General features: G+C 51.8%; 1 protein-coding gene across 3 annotated transcripts; it reads left to right on the top strand.

Annotated features, from left to right (window-relative positions):
* The first annotated feature begins 158 nt into the window (after positions 1–158).
* FGF5 (fibroblast growth factor 5) lies at positions 159–16053 on the top strand. 3 transcript variants are annotated; one of them, XM_064150387.1, is made up of 3 exons: positions 159–174; positions 10006–10109; positions 14194–16053. In XM_064150387.1, exons 2-3 carry the CDS (start codon positions 10080–10082, stop codon positions 14536–14538), a joined length of 375 nt encoding a protein of 124 aa, XP_064006457.1. In that variant the 5' UTR covers positions 159–174; positions 10006–10079; the 3' UTR covers positions 14539–16053. The 3 variants fall into 3 exon arrangements, with proteins under 3 accessions (XP_064006457.1, XP_064006459.1, XP_064006456.1); XM_064150389.1 differs by lacking the exon at positions 159–174 and adding an exon at positions 1806–2213; XM_064150386.1 differs by lacking the exon at positions 159–174 and adding an exon at positions 7224–7518.
* Positions 16054–22728: the final 6675 nt, after the last annotated feature.

The raw sequence follows: 22728 nt of genomic DNA, 5'->3' as shown, positions 1-22728 counted from the left end.
CACGGGACTGTCTGAATAACCCCCAAACCACGCTAGTTCTAAACCGTTTCCCACCCCCTCCCCCCTCCCCCGGCTGCCAGTCACTGCAGCTGGGCACAGGCGTGGCTCTATCTCTCTGCAATCAATTGCGGGGGCGAATCCTCAAACACGCCCTGGGAGTTTTCCTCAAAAGCGGTAAGGGCCCAAGGGGTTCCTACTCCGGGAAGGGCGTCTGGGGGTCCTTCCACAGCCACACGGCTTTACCGGCTGCTTTGTCCGTGACCACAGGAGCGGGCAGGCTGCCGCGGGCTACGGGTGCTTGGGCGGGCGGCTTCGGTGCTGCCGGGGGCGGGCGGGCACCGCCATCTAGTGGGGCTGCCGCCGGGCTGATCTCGGTGGGACGGGAGGAAGATGCTTGGTCACCTGGCCAGGCTTGTCCCCGAGGGTGCGCGGTGCTTCAGGCTCCCCTTTTGGGGTAGCTCTGGTGCCCTGTCACCCCCGCGGCCTCCCTCGGAGCTCAGCGCGTTCTCGGCTCCGAGGAGGCTTCTAACGGAGTTGTCAGTGATACTATCCCTGTCTCTGTGCCCTCGCTCTGGATCTCGGCATCCGGTGCTGCTGGAGAGCTGCAGATTCAGCTCCTCTGGCTTCTTGACTTTGCCCACGAGTGTGTGTTGCAGGGGCTGTTTCATAGCTGCGCCTTTTGGACACTGCAGAGCATCTTTCACTCTAATTTCAGATACTTTCTGGCCTGTTGTAGCCAAGCAGCTGTATGCTTCTGGAGCAGGCTGGGAGCTGGTGGTACCCTGCAGTGTTCTGCTCTGCCGCTCTCTCATTTTGCCCTGTCTGCAGGCAGATGACTAAGCCCCAGTGATTTGCCCACAGGGCATCTGGGGGCCAAGGGACCACTGCCTGCATGCTCATCTCCTTAAAAACACCATCCCAGCTCATATTTGGTGCAGTAGGCTCCCTGCACTCTTACTGGTACATGAAGTTCACATTGTGCCTCTGCCTAAGCACCAGAAATGTACAAGACTTGTGGGCAGAAAATCCAATCAAAGATGTTAGATTTTATTTTGTCAAAATTTGATATCAAGATCAGAACAGGTAAATAAAACTTCTCTGCACAAGGTAGAGGCTGGCCAGGCGACTGCACCAACTGAATTGTTCTGTTAGTAGGATTCCCTCCCAGCATTGCAGCTGACAAAAGGCAGCTTTGGCATAAGGAAGGGCAGCCTTCAGCTTTGGCCTGCCCCAGAGCTGCTGGGGAGCCACCTGCCTGCTTCCTGAAGTGCTGGAGGTAAAGATACCTGGTCTGTGGTTGAATTGTGTTTGAAATAATGATTGTGACAAAAGCTAATGTTGCTGCTCTTAGTGGGGTGCAGCAGGCAGGCTTGAACCTGTGGTAGGTGCTTTTGGAAAGCAGAGCTGGATTGCATTTATTCTAATGTGTGTTGATGATACACATGGGCAGAACTGTGTTTTGGGGTATTTTGTTTGGTTTTAATGCAACAAGCTGCAGACAAGTGGCCACAGGCAGCAGCTCCACAGGTCACAAATCCCCAGGATGAAGCCAGGAGCAGCTGCCTACCTTGAGGCCTGATCCCATCATGCAGAAGCCAGTGGGAGCTTTGCTTCTGTCTCCACAAGGCAGCAGGTTCAGCTGTGGGTGAGCACCCATGCTGTTAGTCACTGACAGCCAAACTCCCTGGCTCTACAGGCACAGGCTGAACAGAGCTGCTTTCACCCAGGTTTTAATCTGAGTTGCCTGAGCGAGACTCTCTCAAAGGGGTGCCTCTGTCCCACTTCCCTGGAGCACTGTCACAGAGAGTCCATGGTGCAGTGCCTGCAGTGGTGCCCAAAAATCTCCCTGGCTGTCCTGCTAGGTGTGAGGATGCAAACCAGCACGATGTAGGGACAAAGGTCTGATGCCCACTTGGTGACATCATTTGCTGGTGTTGTTTCTGAGTAGGCTGGGCTCCTTTGCAAGATGTGTGTTGCTAGTTAACCTGTAACTGGGCAAGCTGTTAAAAATCAGCTATTGAGATTTAATTGTCATACTCAGTTCTTAGAACTGACTTATTTGACTGTGGATATGTAAGAAAAGACTGAACTATTCTGAAAACAATACAAGCTACACAGAATTTATGTTCTGCTTTGGAGCCAAAACCAAACCCTGCTGTTAAGGTCTTATTTGGAGGAGGGAAAGATCTTACCCAGTACAGAAGGTGTTGATGGTGAGTTTAAAGCAAATACACAGAAAAAGCAAAATGCATGGGGGGAGGTTCTGTTAAGTGTGGTGCTCTTGTGCAAAATGCTGCAAATGCCTGGCTTGCTTTTGATTTATGTTAAAGATAACTTAATATTCACTTGTTGCTATTTGTTTGATTTCTTTATGTATCTTCCACTGTGACAGCTGGGCATTGTGACCAGAGGTTAAGAATTTATAGGTTGCTTTCTCTGCCCTGCCCTATGGGCAGGAGGAGGGTGGCTGTCAGTGGCTTAGGGGTACTGTGGGTTAACACCAGGCTCTCCCTGTCAGTGTGGGCACAGGAGTGGCACTGCCTTTCTCCACTCCTTTGCCTCAGCACAGCCCTTGTCTGCAGCAATCACATAAGAGTTTTGTGCACCCCAGGATGTGCTGCAGCCCTGGTGGTGGACAGGGTCTTGAGAGGCCTTGCTGTGCTAAAAAAGCATGGGGCACATACAGATGTGCACTGATGTGGAAATACATCCATGCTCCCAGCAGAGCTTCCTCTTTGGTACCAGTTGCCCATCAGAAACCAGCATTGCTCTGGGGGAGGCTTGTGGGTTTGCCTTCTTTTAAGGGGGGGTCTCCGCTGGTGTCAGGGGTGTCTGCACATGCCTGGAGATGCACCAGTGTGTCCTGTGCTGATGATCAGACTGTGTAAGTGCAGGAGAGTTGCTCAAGGGGGCATGAGAAGGCTGTGGAGCATCTGGGGGCAGTCCATGTGCACTGCCTCTTTGCATGGAGCTGGGGCTGCTTAGTTTGAAAAAGAGGCAGCTGAGGGGAGACTTCATTGCTGTCTACAACTGCTTGAAGGGACATTGTGGAGAGGCTGCTGCTGGTCTCTTCGCACAGGTAATTGGAGACAGAACAAGGGGGAATGGTCTCAAGCTGAGACTGGATAGGGTTAGATTGGACATTAGGAAAAAGTCTTTCATGGAGAGAGTGGTCAGGGACTGGAATGAGTTGCCCAGGAAAGTTGAAGTCCCCAACCCTGGATGTGTTTAAGGGTAGTTTGGATGTGCTGCTTAGGAACATGGTTTATGGTGATTATTGTAGAGTAGGGTTATAGGTTGGACTTGGTGATCCTGAAGGGCTTTTCCAACCTAGATGTTTCTCATTCTATGTGATTTCGTGTAGCATTCATCTTCAGCTGCACCATTTACACTGTATTTTGCCTCAATAGACTAAAATGATGCATGAGGACAGCAGCTATGTGTTATTGTTCTACAGGCCTGCTGCTAGCTGATCCCCACAGCAATGCAGGGGGAGAAGTGGTGCTCAGGCTGCTCTGAAGTGAAGCCTCTTGTGGCCTCATCTTAGCCTTGCCCTTTCTTACAGCTGCCAGCAGCCTTGGTGTCTCGAGAGCAACAACATGTCCTGCTGGTGTTTTCCAGTGGCAAGGGTAGTGAGGTGGCTTCTGAGTGACCCTGGTTGCTTTTATGCCCACGGGAAGTGGGTGAATATCACCTGTCAGCAAGTGAGCTCCCTGCAGCACCTGGGTTATCTTAATTAAATTAAGTTGGTTTCATGCATGTAATGACATCTTCTGCCGGCAGAGCTGCTCCAGCAGCCAAGGCTTGCACCTTCCCCCGGGACTGGGGACACTGCCCAGGAGGATGCAGAGTAACTGAGGGTGCAGCAGACCCCTTCTGCTGCAGGCGAGTCTCCTTCAAAACATAAGTCCTTGTTGCAGAGCTTTTCTGCAAGCTCCTGGAGTGTTGTGGGGTGCATTTCCCCAGGGAGCTGCTAGCTCCAGGGCATCCCTGCATAAGCACAGGGACATGGTGCTGCTCCACAGTCCCCTGAGATGTTAAATCCATCATGCTGTTATTACTCTGCTAACACTGTGAAATAAGCCATCCTGTGAGTGGAAAAAACCACAAGTGATACTGAAAGTCTGGCATGCTTTCCCCGATAAGCAGTCTGGCATGGTTTGGATTGGATCTTTGTAGCCACAGACATGCATCCCAGGGGAAGCACCTCTGCTTCCTGTTGACAGGGTTGGTGGAACAGGCACAGCCAGGGCCACAGCTTCACACACAAGCTTGATGAAAGAGCTTTGCCAGCTTGCTTTGTGTTTTGTCACATTTTGTCTTGCAAATTTTGAAGGGGGATGAAACCAGTGCTGGGCTGGCATTTGGTCACTCCTGCCATGGCAGAGCATGGACCCATGCCACACAGCAGATCAAGCAGTGCCCTTCTCTTAGAACATGACATTTTACACTTGAAACCAAACTTATCCTGTCTGTTTGCTAAAAGTTTTCTCTGTAACCAAGCCTTGAATAATTTAGGTAACATAACATCAGCATTAGGCTTCAGAAGCTGCTGGGGTGTGCTTAAGGGCTGCTACTGCCAAAGGCAATTACAGTGGATTATTCCAGGAAATCAGCTATTATACCTACTTATTTATTTAGATTTAAGCCTCATTTCTCTCCCTGTCTCTCTTTTTTTTCTTGTATTTTATTTTTACTGCATCACATTACATTGGTACTTGAACCATTTGAAGTTACAGTTAATGCCTTGTGTTAATGAATAGATTCAAGTGAAAACAATCCAAGACAATATAGCTCATGCTCAAAGCACCACTTGGGAGTTTTCTTTCTTAGAGTTTCACTATGATGATGAAAATGTGCCACAAGGAAAGCATTTTGCCCAGTGTGGCCAGTTAGGCTGCAGTCCCAGTGGGGTCATGGCAGTCCCCAGAGAAGGGCAGTGGCATCCTGCAGGTAGGCTGGAGGCTTCATCCCAGGTAGGACCTCACCTGTCAGGCAGGGTATCCATATCCTATCTCACATCAGGGAAAAGCAAAGAGCACAGGGGATGAGACCAAAAGGGCTTGGGCTGTCTCACAATGCTCCCCAGAAAGGGATGTGAACACACAACCTGGTGGAGCTGCCACCGACAGCAGGTCTAAAGAACCATCCTGGAAAAGCCCATCCATACAGTGTCAGCTCCATGGCATTTCCAACGACCTTGCCCCAGGACATTTTGCATCTTCAGGGATTTCTTCATTGTTAGGGAAAACTTTGTCCAGAAGCATGTGTGAGCAGAGAATGCCTGGCAGTCAGGGTAAGAAGCAAAAGAAAAGCTGGTTGACTCTAGAGTCAACATCTGTGAGACTGGGCTTGATGGTGGACCTCCAGGCATGGCAGTTTGGGGTGGGCATTGCCTCAGGACTTTCATGTGCCTCCTTCCTTCTCCTGTGCTGCTGCTCTGTCTGTCATCTCCATGATAACTTCAAATGTTTTTATATTCACCTTAACTTCCAGTCTCAGAAATGATATATGGTCTCTTAAACCCAGAGGCAGAACAAAGGTTTCCCAGGGGCTGATCCTGTGGCAGCCTCTAAAGCAAGATGGAAAAGTGAAAAATCTCCTCAAGTGATGTTGCCATGCATCCACGCATGTCTTAGCCATGCAGATATATATGGTCCAGTGCAAACCTCGTGGAAGAGGTTCATAACCCCTTTAGGTCTCTGCCTTGCTCATGGATCTGGATTTAAAGTCAGCATGTGCACATAATTAAATCAAGAAGATGAAATGGGCAAGTGGAAGTCACAGATTTTACCAGACCAACCACTGCAGCTGGAAGAAGTAAACAAGGGTTTGAGTGCCATGACCCTTCTTCAGGTATGTGTATCTATATATAGGTATCTATATATACACATTTATATATACACATGTGCATATATCTCTCTGTGTGTGTATATATGAGCTGATAAATAGCTTGAAGGTGTGGTAACGTTGTTATGAGATCATTTTTGCTCACACCAGACCATGCCAGGTGTCAGTCAGCTGGATATGGTCCCTGAAGTGCATGTCCCTTCTCTGCGCCCCTGACCTTCAGCTTCTTCCCAAGGCGAAGGTCACCCTCAGCGTGCCACCCGCCCTGCCTCCTTCCTGCGGAACCTGATCCCTGGGCGCACAGCCCGGCCAGAGCCGACCCTGCTGCTGGCCACGGAGGCTTTCCTGTGTAGGCTTTAGAGCGAAACAGGTTTGCAAGAGCAGCAGGGACACGTAGGTAGAGCCTGGGCTGTGTGCTGGGCAGGGCAAGGTCAGCTGATGGTGGCTTCTGTGGAGGTGAGCTTTCCCCCGTGGCTCTGGGAGATGTGCAGAGAGCCTCAAGCAGCTCCAAAGGCGGCAGAGGGCAGAATGTGCTCGGTGCTGTGCCGGATGATGGATGGGCTGTAGCCGCGGGGTCTCCTCCCGGGCCACGGTGCTGTGTAGCAGTTGTCTTTGTAGCTGGCAAGAAATACGGCTGCCGGCGCTGGAGGGGCACCGGGCACGTGCGGGGGTTAGGGTGGCAGCGGCGGGGGGGATGCGGGGCCGCCCCCCTCTCTGCCCAGGAACCGCAGAGGATGTTCATGCAGACAGGGGGCAACGCTTCCCTGCTCGCCTCCAGCTGCTGTCAGGGCAATTGTGCCGGTGGGAACCTTCGCTGACCCAGGGGCTGCTCTCTGGGGCCGAGCACGGCTTGGCCACCCGTGCAGGAAAGGAAGCAGCTTTCCCACTCGGGGGGCTACCTCCAGTCCCCAGTCCGCTCCCATGCCCCCTGCCCGGGTCTGAGGCCGGGATAGATGTGCAGCTGCCGGCTGTCATCCTCCTGCATCCCCGGGCTGAGGGACTGCAACCCAATCCCTTCTGCTTCCCAAGGGTTCCGCCGGCCCCGCCGAGTCCTCGCCCGGCCGTGGGGAAGCCGCTGACAAGGTATTTCTCGGCGGTAACTCGAGCGCAGCCCAGCGCCTCTGTCTCGGCGGGGCGGACAAGTTAATTCCCCAGATTTATGCTCCCCCCGAGCCCCAGCATCTGCTGCGGGGGGCGGTGCGGGGGGTGCTCGGCGCTACTGGGGCCGGGCACAGGTGCGGGGCCGCCGCCCGCTTATAAATACCCGGTGGCAGCGGGGAGGGGCGTCCCGGTCCCCCCCGTGCCCGGTCCCCCCCGCCGGGGCTCCGCGGTGGAGCGGGATGCGGCGCGGCGCCCGCCCTCCCGCCGGCAGCATGAGCCCGTCCTTCCTCCTCCTCCTCCTCCTGGCCCTGCCCGCCCGCGCCCGGCGGCAGCAGGTGCCCGGCGGGGAGCAGCCAGGGCCGGCGGGCCGCAACGCCCCCGTGCCTTCCTCCTCTTCCTCCTCCTCCTTCTCTTCCTCGGCGGCAGCGGCGGCGGGGCCGAGCCGCTTCCCGCGGAGCCGCCCGGGGCGGCGGCGGGGCCGGCTGTACTGCCGGGTGGGCATCGGCTTCCACCTCCAGCTGCACCCCGACGGCCGAGTGGACGGTGCCCACGACGCCAGCCCGCTCAGTGAGTGCCCGGGACTGGGGGGCCGGGGGGTGTCTGGCAGTAGCTCGGCGCGGGGGGCAGCGGGGCACTGCCCCCAGGGCTGTGGCATCCCTGCTCCTGGAGCAGCTCCTCCGGTGTGCTGGAGCCCCTCTTCTGCCACCTTCTGTGGTGAGCTGCGGCCCAGGGAGAGGTGAATTTGGGAGCCTGCCCCCTCTGGGAAGTGGGTATTTCACCCCGGGGGCTCGGGTGGGACGCAGCCTCCACGAGCAGCAGAGCAAGCTCTGTCCCGCTAGCTTCGGGAAGTGCCACCCCACGGGATCTGTTCATCCGTGGGGACCGATGTGAAGGTGCCAGGTCTGTGCTCACACCGTAGCACCCCAGCGCGGTGCCTGGAGTGAGGACGATGCTGCATCAGGCTCTCCTATGCACCCCTTTTCTGTCCTTTTCCTGTGTAACTTTTCCATCCTTCCTTCTGCATTCTCATTCTTGCAGCAGCACAGTAGGGTATATTCAGTTTAAAAATAGGACTGAGGCTGACGTTCCCCTGAGAAAAAGCTGTGCTAACTCATGGCTTATCCTTCGGGTCGGAGTTGCCGTGATATCCTGTCAGAGGGAATAAAATGACAGGCAGGGAAGAAAAATCACTTAAGAAGCCTGAGGCTTGGGCCTGAGGTGACCCTGGTAGCATGCGTGGCTTCAGCTGTTCAGTGTGCTCACAGGGCCACGTCCACATCTGGCCTGGACCAAAAAGTTGGAGCCCTCTTTAGTGGCGTGGTGCTGCAGCAGTGTAGCCCCCAGGCAGGCCTGCCTGGGGTTTGGAGGAGCGCTGCAGGGGTGTGACCAGGAGGGGATCAGGAGCTGAAAAGGGAATGGGGGAGAAAGTGGCATTCAAGTCAGAGCTGGTCTAGGAGATGCGAGTTTGGAGGGGCTGCCTACCCTAGACCCCTCCAGATCTTTTCAGGCAGTGGCATGTCAGTAGAGCTTTCCCTCATGAAATCTGTGAAGCCTTTGAGGCCACAGCTGTCTTGCAGAGGCTTGGATTATGTGAAGTTCCTTCCTCTTTTAATCTGAGACTTTTCCCACTGGAAAGGTGACAGCAGCACCAGCTCTGAACTTTGGAGTGGAGCCAGCTCCAGCTAGGGGCACATCCTGGTGGCAGGGGGCCATGCTGTGTTGCCCTGAGTAGCCATCCCCTGTGGGTTAGAAGTTGACTTTTGGCAGGGAGGCCTCAGCTTTGGCACCCTAATAACTGAAGTGTGTCTTCCAGCCAGCATGGCCATCCCCTCAAAGGCCACCCCCAAAGGATTTGGGGTGCTCATAAGGACAGGGAGTGTAGTGGAAAGAGTTCGTACCTTGTTGCAGTGGGGCTGTAATCCCACGTCTCTTGGCAGTTGCTACCACTGGGACACATGGGCTGAGGAGGTGTGGCCCCCTAGCCCCACAGAGTGCCCCCTGGGCCCTTGGTGCCAGGACCTGGGTGCCTCTGGGAGCTGCACTTCCTCCTTAAAATAAACATGGGAAGTGGTGATCTGATGCCTCGGGGATTTAACATGGCTTCATATTCGCTCTTGGCACTTTAATCAGCTCAGCCCTTTGCTGGGGCTGGGTGAGATGCTCTCGTGGGCTCCTCCTTCTGAGGCCAGGGCCATCAAGACCCCGCTGGGGGCAGCCCAGGGCCGCAGCTGGAGGTAGCAATGCTTGTTGCCCAGGATGGGAGCATGATGCTTACTCCATCTTCCCCTGGCGGGCTGGCATGTTGGGGGGGGGACACCTGACACCACAGCAATCCTTCCTCTGCCTGGGGGGTGGCAATGAGCTGTGGTGGGGAGCAAAACGTGTCAGTGTTGTTGTTAAAGGATGCTTGGAGGTTTGAAGCTCTTCCATAGGATGAGTTATAGGTCGTGCATGCTCTGCCAGGTTCTGGAGCCCAATCCTTCTCAATAAGTAGTTGTAGGAAGGGAAAAGCTTGGATTTTTTTTTTCATGGTGGGGCTGTACAGCACCTCATTCCCCAAGTCCTGCTGCAAGGAGGGATGTAGAACACCCTTATTGGGATTTCTACCCCAAACGGTGTGTGTGACACACCTTTGTTTTCAGAGACTGCCATGTATGTGAGAAGAATAGGCAAGGCTGATCCCAGCAGGCTGGCTGTAAGCACAAAGGGCTTTTCCCACTCTTGAGTGAGATTTCCTCAGGAGGGCACTTGTCCTGTCACGACAGAATCGGCCACTGTCATCCAAAATGCAGCTTTCAAAGCAAAGCCCACCACCCTGTGCTCCTCCCTGAGCAGGATGCAGGTCCCTCTGCGGGCGGTGGGACAACTCAGGAGCTGCGTGGAAGAGCCAGGCAGCAGAGGAGCAGGGTCATGCAGAGAGGAAATGCAAACCTATTAGATTGGGGAGTTCTTTTTGTTTGTTTGGGTGGGTTTTTTAAGTGTTTTTTCTTTTTTTTCTTTGTCACACTGATGTGAAAAGGACTGTGATTTATTTTGGGATTTCTGTCATCCTAGGTGTTTTGGAAATATTTGCTGTGTCTCAGGGGATTGTAGGAATACGAGGAGTTTTCAGCAACAAATTTTTAGCGATGTCAAAAAAAGGAAAACTCCATGCAAGTGTAAGTAACCCCTCCCTCCCCCCGCCCTGCTTATCAGTATCTATTGTTTATTAAAGGCCTTGTGACACACAGCAGGGATGCTCCCAGGCAAGGCCGAGCCCCTTTGGCTGCTGGGAGGGTGCCGCGCTGGGTGGCATCGCACCGCTTAGACAGATAGGGGACAGGTGGAAGCAAAAACCCCGAAGTCCATATTCCCGTTACTGCGTTTAACCAAGAAAAGTGTTGTGGGATCATGGTTTGGTGGCGTGGGGTTTTTTTTATTGCAGTTGGGTATTTGCATCAAAAGGACTTGTTCTTTGAGCACTGCTGGGTTATTTTTAGCAGCTTCTGCAGCAGATCGCGCAGACGGGTTTAGCCAAATGTCTCCCGGAGAGCGGCACGTGTGGCGCCGGGAGCCCTGGGGAAGGGGTTGCAGCCCAGGAGCTCTGGCCCATGGTGAGAGCACAGGGCTGCAGGCAGGGTTTTGTGCAGGTGAAGTCCAACCCGTGCAGGAGTGTAATAGCTAGAGTGGAAAAATCCCAGTAACTTTTGTGGCTGCAGGCTGAAGATTGGGGGGTTCTGCAGATGCAGATGTGCCTTGTCCAGGGTTTCTGCATTGAACGAATCTCCTAAGCGGATTTCTTTTCTCTTTTCAACTGCAAGATGCTGCTTCCTAGTTTGTGGGTTTTTTTAACCTGTTAGCTCTAGAGAGCATTTAAACAAATGAAAGCAACTACTGTGCTTACATGAAACTAGCCATCTTTCAAGGCTCTGTGTAAATTCAACACCCAAAAAAAGGCATATTTTAGGTAGCATCTTGGATGACCAGTCACCCAAGTTTGTTTCCTGGGAGCCTGTTCAGGGCTGAGAGCTTGCAAAAGGGAAAAGTCAGTTGCCTGCCCCACAATTATAAGGCAGAGCTCACGATGTGGACGTGGATGTTATTGATGCACACAGGCTGCCCAAGCCCGCAGATTGCCTTCAAGTGAGATTTATGAACTTGCATTGCTCTCCCTCGAGTCTTATTGGAGTGTTGCTCCTGAAACCTAATGATGCTTAAAGGGTGAGCACGTGGCTGCTTATTTTAGGAAACAAAGTATAGGAGTGGGAACAGCATCAAGGGGAAGGGGGGACTGGCTATGTGGAGGTGAATGCAAGAGAAGGAGACAGAGCAGAAGGAGCACAGCAGAAAGGTAAAGGGATGGAGAGGAGAGGGAAGCAGGCAGACCATGATCCCTGGACCCTCCAGAGCCTCCCTTCCTTTATAGCATACAATGGTCCCCTTATTTGAGCTGAAGCCTTGATTTATGCCCTGGCACAGGCAGAAATTAAATCAAACCTCGTTGGTGTATGGTTAATTGTCGGCACACAAAGGGCAGTGCTGGAGAGAGACCTCAATTAGGCAGGTCAGAGCCGGGGTGAAGACACACGATGCCCTGCTCGGATGAAAGCGGTGAATTTGTAGAAACTTGACCCAAATGTCTAAAGATTGCCGGGCTAAATAATGCCGATAACGCAAACCCGGCATCTGTTGTTCTTTCCTGCCTTGGCAGGATAAAGTTATTTCATGGCCTAATGAGTTTTGAACAGTACAAAGCGCGTCCTGCGCCCGTCACTCAGGGCAGCACTTTGATATGGGAGTCACGCTGCTGACTTTGTGCTGAACTGCAGATAAAAGTCATTCCCGCAGGGATTCGGGGTGCTTCCAGACTGGTTTCAGGCAGGTCTGGCTGTGCCCCAGCTCCCTGCTTTACAGAGCCCTCCTTAGTTTGGGGTTTGTGGTTTGGTTTTTTCCTTTTTTTTTTTTTGGTTGGTGTTATTTTTTTTTTCTTGTGGTGACTTAATTAAATTACCAAGTGGTTCCTTTTTCTGAGGCATGAGCCTCAGAAAATGACAGTAATTCTGGCAATTATCAGTTGTGTGCACAGATGGCTTTTTCCTCGTTGATAAATCCTCGGTCCCCTGTTTGTACATTTTTAGCATGGAACGGGCAGGAGGGGGTTTGGTGTTGGTCTCAGCAGGGGCTGCCATGAACCCCAAGGGAGAGATTTGCTGCAGGGGGCTCAGGTAATTCTCTTTTCTCAGGAGTCGCTCTGAGTCAGCCAAACACCACAGATCTCATTGAGGCAATTCTCTGTTGAATTGGATTTTGAAATTTAATTGACTTCAGGATTGCTCTTCATGATTGTCTCTGAGCTGCTGTAGAGCAAATCTGATGGCCAGCCAGTGGAGCAGGCAGTGGCAGTGCTGCTTGCACTGGGTTGGGGAAAATGTCCTTTCCCTGGCTGTAGAAGGCAATTGCTGAGCTGAGAGGCTGGTCAGTGATGGCAAAGCAGCAGCTGATGTACTTCCCAGGGTGGTTTGCTGTCTGAGGGTGAGGACTTCCCTTCATGCATGCTGCTGTAGATCTCTTCCTTCCCCACTGTTGGTGGGAGCAGTCCATGGCATTCCTCTGTCCAGTGCTGAGAAATGTCCACGTGCACACACTTTCCCAAATCCCACTCTGGAAAGGGTGCTACTCCAACTCTTAGGAAGTGGCTTCCCCAAACTCTCTTTTCCTGTGATGCTCCTGACAGAGTGGGGCAGACTTCTCACTGCTCCAGAAGCACCAGTCCAGACTGTAAGTGCTGACTCAGCTTACCTAAGAGCAAGACAGTGCTCTGCCACCTGTACAAGGCTACATATGAGCAGGGCCACCAGCAACTCTCCTGTCACAGCAGTGCATGCAGAGGCTGCTAAAACTGTTCCATTATTGGATCCTTTGCAGTGGCCAGCCTTGATTCCTGTGGCAGCTAACTTCATCCTCCGGCCATTTGCTGATCCCACTGGGAAACCCTGATCTGTTTCAGGGTATTTCCAACTGAGCACTCTTTCAGCTGTGCATTGGTGCCTCAGTTAGTCCCAAAACCACCGTGCAAAGGCTGATGTGGAGGACAGCCCAAGAACTGCTGTATGTACTGGGGGCAACGAGGGGTCAGCAAAGCCTTGCCTTGGGAGTGCATGGAGGATGGGTAAAAAAACAGGGAAAGTAAAAATGAGTCATCAAGCTGATGCCTCTTTCAAGCAAAGACCAAAATGAGACAATTCAAAGTGAGGTGAAGGGAAAAAATGCATGGCAGGCTGGGGACTCTGTTGCTTGTATTGTAGTAGGGTTTTGTCCTGTTCTCCACTGCTAGACGGTTTGAAGCTTGAGAGCTCCACATCCCTTTCATGCTGATAGTTTTGAAGCATTAGTTTGCAGTCAGGTAATGGTGCCCCAGACACAACTGGAGAAGCTGTTGGGTACCAGATATAATGCCCATGGTCAGATTAAAGAGTGGCTGAAGGGTTTCGGAGGGGCTGCTGGAGGCTGCAGCCAGGTGTCCCAGGGCCTTGCATACATAGCTGAGGCATTACAACTCTGGTATTGTATTTCTGCATGCTTTTTTATTTATTTCCTCCTCTTCCTTGACAACAACAAGAAGTTATGAAATGTTATGGGCAGCACTCGATCTGTCCTCTCAGGAAGCCTTCCCCCCCCACACTCTCTGGGAGCCAGTGCAGTTACCTTGCTCTTGGGCTGCAAGTAATTTCTTCGTATTACTGAGGGACAAAAGACCCCAACTTCATTTAAGATAAAGACAAAATAAATAATTCCAATACAATGAAAGCCATGTTCAGTGAAGCATTGAAAATCTGCATGCAAATTGGCTTTCAGATTATTAAGTGATGATTCAGTGCTTGAGGGGTGTGAGGATGGGAATGAAGATGGAGACAGGGCTTTAACCCCAGGGTCCTTGGTGGGGTTGCAGCAGGGTGGGTACCTGTCGTCCCTTCTCTCAGCGAGAAAGGCAGGGGGCAAGCTGGGGCAGGACAAGCCTGGGGTTTTTTGTTGTTGTTGTTGTTGGTTTTTTTTTTCCTCTTAATGAAGTACAGATTGGGTGGCAAGGACCTACTGAAAGTACCCGTGGCCAGCAGCCTCGTAGCAGGTTGCCCAGGTGCCCTGCGTGGCTGCTTAGCCCCTTGGGTCGGATCGGGTGACTTCACCCCGTAGCAGGCACGGCAGGGCAGGGGATGGGTAAAGCCAGCCAGCCCCTTGCTGACAGTGCCCGTCTCTGTCCCGCAGGAGCGGTTCACGGCGGACTGCCAGTTTCGGGAGCGCTTCCAGGAGAACAGCTACAACACCTACGCCTCGGCCGTGCACCGCAGCCCCCGCTCGGGCCGCCAGTGGTACGTGGCGCTCAACAAGCGGGGCAAAGCCAAGCGGGGCTGCAGCCCCCGCGCCCGGCCCCAGCACGTCTCCACGCACTTCCTGCCCCGCTTTCGGCAGCCCCAGCCTCCGGAGCTCGCCTTCACCGTCACCCTCCCTGAAAAGAAGCCCCCGCCGCCGCCAAAGCCGAAGGTCGCCCCATCTCCGCCCCGGAAGAACCCCGGCCCCGTCAAGTATCGACTGAAGTTTCGGTTCGGGTAGCGCCCAGTGGCGGGGCTGCCAGCGTGGGCGGGAGGGCGCCTGGGAGCTTTGGGGGCTGACTCCGTGGAGACCGACATCCCTGCTTCCCAGACAGATGTGGATGCTCCAGGTAGCTGTGTTGGGCCCAGGGTCTTCTCTTCACCCCGCAAACTGGACAGCATCCTCAGAGGTGCGTGCTGGGATGACAGACCTCGGGCTTTCCGCAGCGCTGAACTGAGGTGAACTGAAAACACTCGATGGACCTCGGGTTAATTTTCTGTTGTTGAAAGAAGCAGAAAGGAACCTCTATGGTGAACATATTTTCTTACCTTATTTTCACTAGTGACTCTTTTGACAATCATTTTCATACAAGACACATGTTCAGAGCCAAAATTTTAAGTGCTTTCCTTCCCTCCTGCCACATTTTTTCGTTTGTTTGTTTATTTGGTGGTGGTTGTTGTTTGTTTTGTTTGTGTGTCTCCTTTCTGGTGCACATTTTTCCTCTGACCATACCTCAGATACCACGTATCCAGGTCTGTCCCTCCTCCTTCTCTTACAAACCAGCTTCTCTCTGCCACCACAAAACCAAGACCAAGCCAAACAAATCAATTCACTTACCTGTGGTGCAAGGCAGTCTTAAAAGTCTTTGTTGGCAATAATATATGTGTGGGGTTTTTTGTTGTTGTTGTTCTGTTTTAAGGGTTGCAGGCTTGGGGAGGGCTGCCTTTTACAACCCTACTCCTGGTGGTCCCTCCTGCTCTTCCCCAGACAGAGGAACAAGTCTTCTCCCATCCCTCAAAGTACGGCTTCGATGTCTGTGTTTAAAATACCTCTGCCAAGCTCCGTGGCATTTCTGCTGATGTGGACAGAGAGCTGTGCCAAAAGCTGTCCCTGGGAGGTGGCTGAGGCAAGCCCCTCTGCACCCCTGCTCCACAGGGATGGGAGTGCCTTTGGTCCCCGGGTGCTCCCTGGTTCCTTCTGACAGTTTGTGCTGCTGATTTGTCATTGTTACAACACAGAGAGGGGGACTGAGCATGGTGACATGGCAATAAATGCTGTTACAGCTCCTTCTACCTTCCCAAGTGTTTTTTCCCACACAGGTTGCCCTACAGCCCCCACTGCCAAGCTGTTCTCCATGGTGGTGTCACCGGTGGAGCAGTTGCATCTATGGAGTTTGTCATTGGTGGCTGTCTGTGTTGCACACATACAGATAACAGTAGTGCTGAACCTCACCAGTTATGCCTTAATATGAGCCCATGTGGGCATGATTTAGCAATGCCCCTGCCCTTCCCTGAGCCCTGCCAGTGTGGAGCAGCAATAATGAGGGTGGGCAGCACTGCTGGAGCCTCTTCTCCAGCTCTAGTCACAGCACAAATGGCTGTTCCAATTGAGTTTTAGTTCCTTATCTCTCATCCTCCTGAGCAGCCCCTAACTGGATTCTTCCATTCCAGTGGCAGCAAAGGAACAAGGGCACATGCTCCACATGTGAGTACGGATAGGGACACCAGAATAAAGTATGACTGTGCTTCATTGTAATACCTAGTCCTGTCATCTCTTGCCTGCCTGCTGTCCCTGTGGTTTGTTCTTTTTTGCCCCTGAAGCAGAAAACTGAGTATTGCAGAATTATCTGCTGTGGATGTTTTTGTCGTAGGGTTTGGCTGACATGGTACCCGCAGAGAGCAGAGCAAAGTTGGTGCACATGCTTCTGTTGTATGCCAAGGCTCCCATGCTGTGCACTGAGACAAACCCCCAGGGACTCCTGGGGCAGCTGCCTGTGCCCAAGTCATGGGCAGGGGAGGGTAAGCCAGACACAAGCCTTCTCGCTGCAAAGGGCCAGGTGCCCACAGTGCCTAAGTGCCAGCTGACAAGCCCAAATGACACTGCTTATCTGCTGTCCAGCAGCAGGCACAATTACTTGTAATTAAGGTTCAGTGAAGCATAAGGCCACCTAAATGAGCTAATTGCATGAAAACGCTTGCAGGAACAGCGCTAGGAGGGTGTTGTCTTCAGCTTTCCACCTGGGGTGGGTGCCTGGAACTCAGGCAGGTAAGAAAGAGCAAAGTAAGTTTGCAGATGACACCAAGCTAGGAGCAGGTGTTGATCTGTTGGAAGGTAGGAGAGCCCTGCAGAGGGACCTGGACAGGCTGGATGGGTGGGCAGAGGCCAATGGGATGAGATTGAACAAGGCCAAGTGCAGGGTTGTGCACTTTGGCCACAACAACCCCAAGCAGCGCTACAGGCTGGGGATAGAGTGGCTGGAGAGCAGCCAGGAAGGACCTGGGGGTACTGATAGATAGTAAGCTGAAGATGAGCCAGCAGTGTGCCCAGGTGGCCAAGAAAGCCAATGGCATCCTGGCCTGCATCAGGAACAGTGTGGCCAGTAGGAAAAGGGAGGTTATTCTGCCCCTGTACTCAGCACTGGTCAGGCCACACCTTGAGTGCTGTGTCCAGTTCTGGGCCCCTCAATTCAAGAAAGATGTTGAGGTGCTGGAAGGTGTCCAGAGAAGGGCAACAAAGCTGGTGAGGGGCCTGGAGCACAAACCCTATGAGGAGAGGCTGAGGGAGCTGGGCCTGTTTAGCCTGGAGAAGAGGAGGCTCAGGGGTGATCTTATTACTGTCTACAACTACCTGAAGGGACATTGTAGCCAGGTGGGGGGTGGCCTCTTCTCCCAGGCAACCAGCAACAGAACAAGGGGACACAGTCTCAAGTTGTGCCAGGGTAGGTATAGGCTGGATATTAGGAAAAAGTTCTTCACAGAGAGAGTGATTTCCCATTGGAATGGGCTGCCCAGGGAGGTGGTGGAGGCACCGTCCCTGGGGGTCTTCAAGCAAAGCCTGGCTGAGGCACTTAGTGCCATGGTCTGGTTGATTGGTTAGGGCTCGGTGCTAGGTTGGACTGGATGATCTTGGAGGGCTCTTCCAACCTGGTTGATTCTATGATTCTATGATTCTATGAAATGTGATCCCTTGTGTCCTGGGGTCCAGTATACCCCCAAATTCCTCTCCCTCTCTGGCTTGAATGGGAGACGAAAAGGCGCCGAAACCCTGCTCCGTTCCCCACAGCCGCCCCCGCCCGGCAGGGGAGCCAGGGGCCCTTGCGGCACGAGGGGTGCCCCGCGCAGCGCCCGCGCGGGCATCGGGCAGGGGATTGGCTGCGGTCCTCGCGCCCAGGCGGCGGTGACTCTGCCCTCTGCCTCGCGAGGGTACAGACGCGGGGCGCTTCCCGCCTCGGCGCTGCCGCCTGAGCGCTTCTGCCCCGCCTGAGCGCTTCTGCCCCGCCTGAGCGCTTCTGCCCCGCCTGAGCGCTTCTGCCCCGCCTGAGCGCTTCTGCCCCGCCTGAGCGCTTCTGCCCCGCCTGAGCGCTTCTGCCCCGCCCGCGCAGCTCCTGCAGAAAGAGCCCCCCAGAAAGCGCTCCTGAGGGACAGCACCGTCCCTGAAATGGGATCTTCAGGACAGCGATCCTGCGTTTGCGTCACCCAAGTTTCAGGGCTTGCTTGCTTTTACCTGCTACAACCAGGAGAGGCCTCCCTCTGCTTAAGATTCACAGCCCCTGCGCCTCTGCTGAGAGCTGTGAGTAGATCTTGAAAAGGGGGAAAAGATAAACCAGGGAACCGGAGCCGTCCATGGAAAGCTTTCCTCTGGACGAGTGCCTGCGGCTTCTGCTCCGAGTGTCCGGGCTGCTAGCGCTCCGGCGGGTGTAGAAACGCTGGGAAGTCACCTCAGTCAGGGGATATTTGCAGCCCTGTCTGGGAAATGAAGGAGTAGTGTCCAGCTAGTAGTTTCTGTGGCATGGACTGTTGGATCTTTCTTTCATTCTTAAAACACTCATTGCTTTTGGGTGAGTTGGTTTTTTTTTGGTCTAGTTGGAGTGCGAGGGTGAGCAGTTAGCCTAGCAGTCAGGATGCTGCTTGAGAAGAGGAAGGTGTCCTGGGCTCCAGCCTCATTCCCAGGGCTGCTTTTGTGTGCCTTACAAAATCCAGCACTGACCTTGGGAGCAGGGGTAGGAGGTCAGGCGTATTCCTCCCGTGCGAATGCAGGTGGGAGCGGAAAAGCAGGCAGCAAAGCTGGGCTCTGCTCCCAGTCTGGGGGTACCGCACGGGCTGGGCGATGCCCATGCATCAGAGAGAGCATGGAGCAGAAGGGGGAGCTCAACTCATGTCTGCAGACTCTGGGCTGGAGGCAGCTGCAGAGCAGCTTGCTTTAGATGCTGGTGAGTGTCCTGCTGAACACAGTTCACTTTAACCTGTCTCTCTCTGCTACCTGATCCTTCTGTGTACTGACTCTGGCATTGCAGTGGCTGGAGATGGAGGAAATGCCAAATCCCAAAGTCCTTATGTCTGTAATGTGAAGTGCAGCATCTTTAAAGCAAAACCACTGGCTAGGGGTTTTCACATGTGTGTGCTTGTGGTCTAAAGGCCTTTCTTGTGTACAGGAGGACAGGCCTTCATGCAGTATCTAGGATTCAAAATGGTACTTTGAGCCTTCCTTCAAATCTTCACTCTGGTTCTTGAGCTAGAGTTGCTCTGTACTCAGTGCAGCCTCATTGACTTTGCTATGGCTGCAGAGCAGACCCTCAGTAGGTGGATAATAGCCTACAGATTTCTTTGAGAGTACTTGTTTTGTATGAATCCAGTTGTGGCCAGGTGTTACATGGATGCACCATCAGAGGGAGAATGTGGGAAGGGATGAATGTGTCTCTTCCTGAAGGAGTGTGGGAAGCAACCTTCTCGCAGAACACCCAAGTGGCATGATTTGAGTCCCTGCCTTTGCCATTTTAGCTCATAAATTAATTTCAACTCTGTCATGAGCCATACCTTCACTGAGGAGAGAAGGGGAAAAGGTACCATCTGTACTGGAACACGCATCAAACTGCTTCAGTGGAAGGGTGCTGGGAGTCTGCGATGCTCCCAGTTTGCTGGGTGGGCCAGCGTCTTACAGTCAGGGATGAATCAGGGGATATCTGTTTCAAATGCTTGTGGCTTTTTAGGTAGCATGAAAAATACGGAGGAAATCTCATTCCTAGGCTGAAGTGCTGAAAGGAGCTGAAGGCTGCTGAGTGCCCAGTTTCCAGTGAATTAAACAGCTCACTTCCTCAAGGCTTTGAAGAGCCAAGTTCCTGCAGATGCAGTAAAGCCGGTCCTGATTTTGTCCCCAGCCAAATCTCTCCCAGAACTATTAGTAAGCTTCAATGGATACTTTTTTTTTCTTTCTGTGATGTTATGGACAAAGTATGGTTAATTATATTTAATATCAACGTGCATCTGTGCTCTTAGCACTTGCTGGGACTAGCAGCCGAACAGCTTGAGTCATGAGGCTCACAGTCTGTTTTTTGGCTCAACCAGAATGAGTAAGAATTGGAGAATGTGCAAGAAAATCCATGTCAGGAATATCTTAGAACTTTTCTTTTCTTCCCCCTTTTACAAGCCTATAATGTATAGATAACATTTAGGTTGATATCAATGTTGGAAGGCTTCGCTGCACAGAATTTTTTGAAGCTTGCACATGTCTCAGTAATTCAAGACTGGGTAAACAGAGCAAACTGGAACAGCCTCTAGAATGTTTCATGGTGGCCCTTCTGGCCCAGCAAAAATAGCTTTTTTGGACATATTCCTGTTCTCTCTCTGTTTCTCTTCTTCTTTTCTGCGCCCTCCCTTGGAGTCTTTTAAACCAGTACCTTGGTGGGAAGGGGAGGATGACCCATTCCTGACCCTAAACCTTTCTGAATTCATATTGCTTGTTCTACTGTTAAAATAGCAGCATGTTTTTTCCTCAACGATTTGCTGTGAAGTGGTGCTTTTTCAGACTAATGAAGGAACGAGACAAATGCAACTCCCACTCCTGCTGGAACACTGATCCTGACAGTTATTTGCTGATGATACAGAGATCTGGTAGTACTTTCTGCTGCTGTCATGCTTTGAAACTCCTGAGACCCAGCCATAGAAAGGTGTGGGCTTGAGAACTGCTTCTAACCCACACATCTATATTTAGCAGAAAATGCTAGGAGCTGAAGTAGTTGGTTAAGGTTTAGAATTGTGCTAGTTGGTAGCATGATGTACTAGTTGGTGATGATAATCCTGTAGTCTTCTCCTTCTGATACCTAAAACTTGTCTGTGTCTCTCATTATGTCTCACTGCTCCTGGTAACTCAGTCTTTCTTCAGGAAGACAAAAATCTCTTTCATCTACCTCCAGTCTTCTCTTCTGTGCAAACAGCAGTTCTGAACCTCTGGATGGTCATGTAGCCACAATGTCATCTTTTCTATGTTCTGGTGAGGAAAGAAATAATCACTGACACTTTATTGACTCCTCATTTTGGTTTAATGACCCTCAGCTTGAGTGGAACATGGCAGACATCTGTAAGCTTCTTGGGGCCTCCACAGACATTTCAATTAACTGCAGTCATTCTTTCTGGGCTTTCCCTAAGCTTGCCATGGCTACATACTCAGATGTAAAAGACACAGAAGGCTGTCTGAGATTGTGGAGATCAGTCTAGTAGTGACCAGTTTCTGCTTTGCCCTCGTGTCTAACACCATAGGAAATCAGTGTGTCAAGTGGTGTCTTCACCCAGATAAAGAAAATGATGATTTTGTGTTTCTCTCAACAGAGTTCTCCTGGTTGTACACAATATACAACTTCTGATACCTGGAGAAATGTAAATGAAACCTGTCAGTGGAACAAACCTCATCTCTATTTGTCTCAAGATATCCATTAAGGTGCACATACTAATACAGGATGTGTGGGTACTAGAAGTCTTGGTTTCTTAGTGCCTTTGGACTTTGAGAAGTCAGGCAGCAGTGCTGATGGAAGGAGAGAAGCCTCAATGGCTTCAAGCAAGGACAGTCTGTTGTCTCTTTCAAGCTGTCTAGTGCAGAACTGGGGAAAGTGGAAGACTAAGATTTCTCCGTCTTTCTGTCCATCACTGGACAAAGTTTTAAGGTGGTGCTGCAATAAATTCTTTATTTGGTGGAGGTTTTAAAAATGCATTTATTTTTGAGTGAGATGGTGAGGGAAAGGTTGTTAGTTCGCATGATTTCTGACTGACATTGCACAGGAGTAAGTGTTGCATGTGAGCTCTGCAGCAAATCAAAATAAGGTGTGGAAAGAATAAGTAAGGGTCTCCAACCTTGGCTATGCAGGCTATGACACACGCTTCTGAAAAAGCTGAGTGGCTGAACAAATGCCTAATACAGATTTTGAGTGGGACACATTTGTATCTGGGGACCGTTGAGTTCACTGTGAGTGAATGTTGTCCACCAAGGAGCACAGAAACCTGACTGGTTTGATAATTCCAAGTGTTGTGTCTTTAATGTTATTATCTCAATAACATTATTTTCTTTTGAAGAGGCCTAGGTGTGTTTGAGTAGCTATCTACTCTACACAGTGGATTCCTTACAACAGCAAGTGTTGCAATTTTTTCTTGAGAATAAAATGGTCTTTACAATCCCTTCCCTTCCCCCCTCTCCATCCTCCCCTCCTTCTCATCTCTCCCCTCCCCATCCTCCCCTCCTTCTCATCCCTCCCTCATCATCATCTCCTCCCCTCACTCCTTCCCTCCCCATCCTCCCCTCACCCCTCCCTTCCCTGTTCTCCCCCTCACCCCTCCCCTCCTCATCCTCCCCTCCTTCTCATCCCTCCCTCATCATCATCTCCTCCCCTCACTCCTTCCCTCCCTATCCTCCCCTCACCCCTCCCTTCCCTGTTCTCCCCCTCACCCCTCCCCTCCTCATCCTTCCCTTCCTCTCATCCCTCCCCTCCCTCTCATCCTTTCTCTCCCTTAATTGTGGATATTTTAGGGGAAATATTTGGAATGAATTAATTAAATGTGTTTGAGTAGGTGCTGAAAAGCGTTTCCTTTCTAGAAGGAAGATCTGTTATTTTGTAAGTAACCTTTAAGCAAATGAAACTGGAGTCCAGGAAATGGTCCTGCAGTTTGTAATCTGCTGGTTCTGATTTCTCTGGGACAAGACAGATGTCAAGAAAGTGGAAACTCTAGTTAAGAGGAGCAAAATACCTAGAAAAGAGAAATGGTTTAAGGCAGATTTGGTATCTATTTCCTTTTGGTATAACTTTGCCTAAGGCAGGGATGCTCAAAGGCATGCACCTTCTCAAAGCTTCCTCCTGCTACCATGCCACAGGAGCACACAGCTTCAAAGTGCTGAAGCGTGGGTGCTTTGTAGTAAGTGAAAACCAAAGCTGCTTTCCTCCTCTGAAGT

This window comes from Pogoniulus pusillus, chromosome 10 (assembly GCF_015220805.1).
Source record: "Pogoniulus pusillus isolate bPogPus1 chromosome 10, bPogPus1.pri, whole genome shotgun sequence".
Classification (NCBI taxonomy): domain Eukaryota; kingdom Metazoa; phylum Chordata; class Aves; order Piciformes; family Lybiidae; genus Pogoniulus; species Pogoniulus pusillus.
The sequence above is the reverse complement of the archived record's forward strand: the minus strand, read 5'-3'. Positions and strand labels throughout refer to the sequence as shown.

What these genes read in the sequence shown, in the direction of transcription:
- FGF5 (XM_064150386.1), top strand. Translation starts at nt 7,224, where the DNA reads ATGAGCCCGTCCTTCCTCCTCCTCCTCCTCCTGGCCCTGCCCGCCCGC. An exon ending in CCACGACGCCAGCCCGCTCA is followed by an intron (nt 7,519 to 10,005) that starts GTGAGTGCCCGG and finishes CTGTCATCCTAG; the next exon opens with GTGTTTTGGAAATATTTGCT. An exon ending in AAGGAAAACTCCATGCAAGT is followed by an intron (nt 10,110 to 14,193) that starts GTAAGTAACCCC and finishes TCTGTCCCGCAG; the next exon opens with GAGCGGTTCACGGCGGACTG.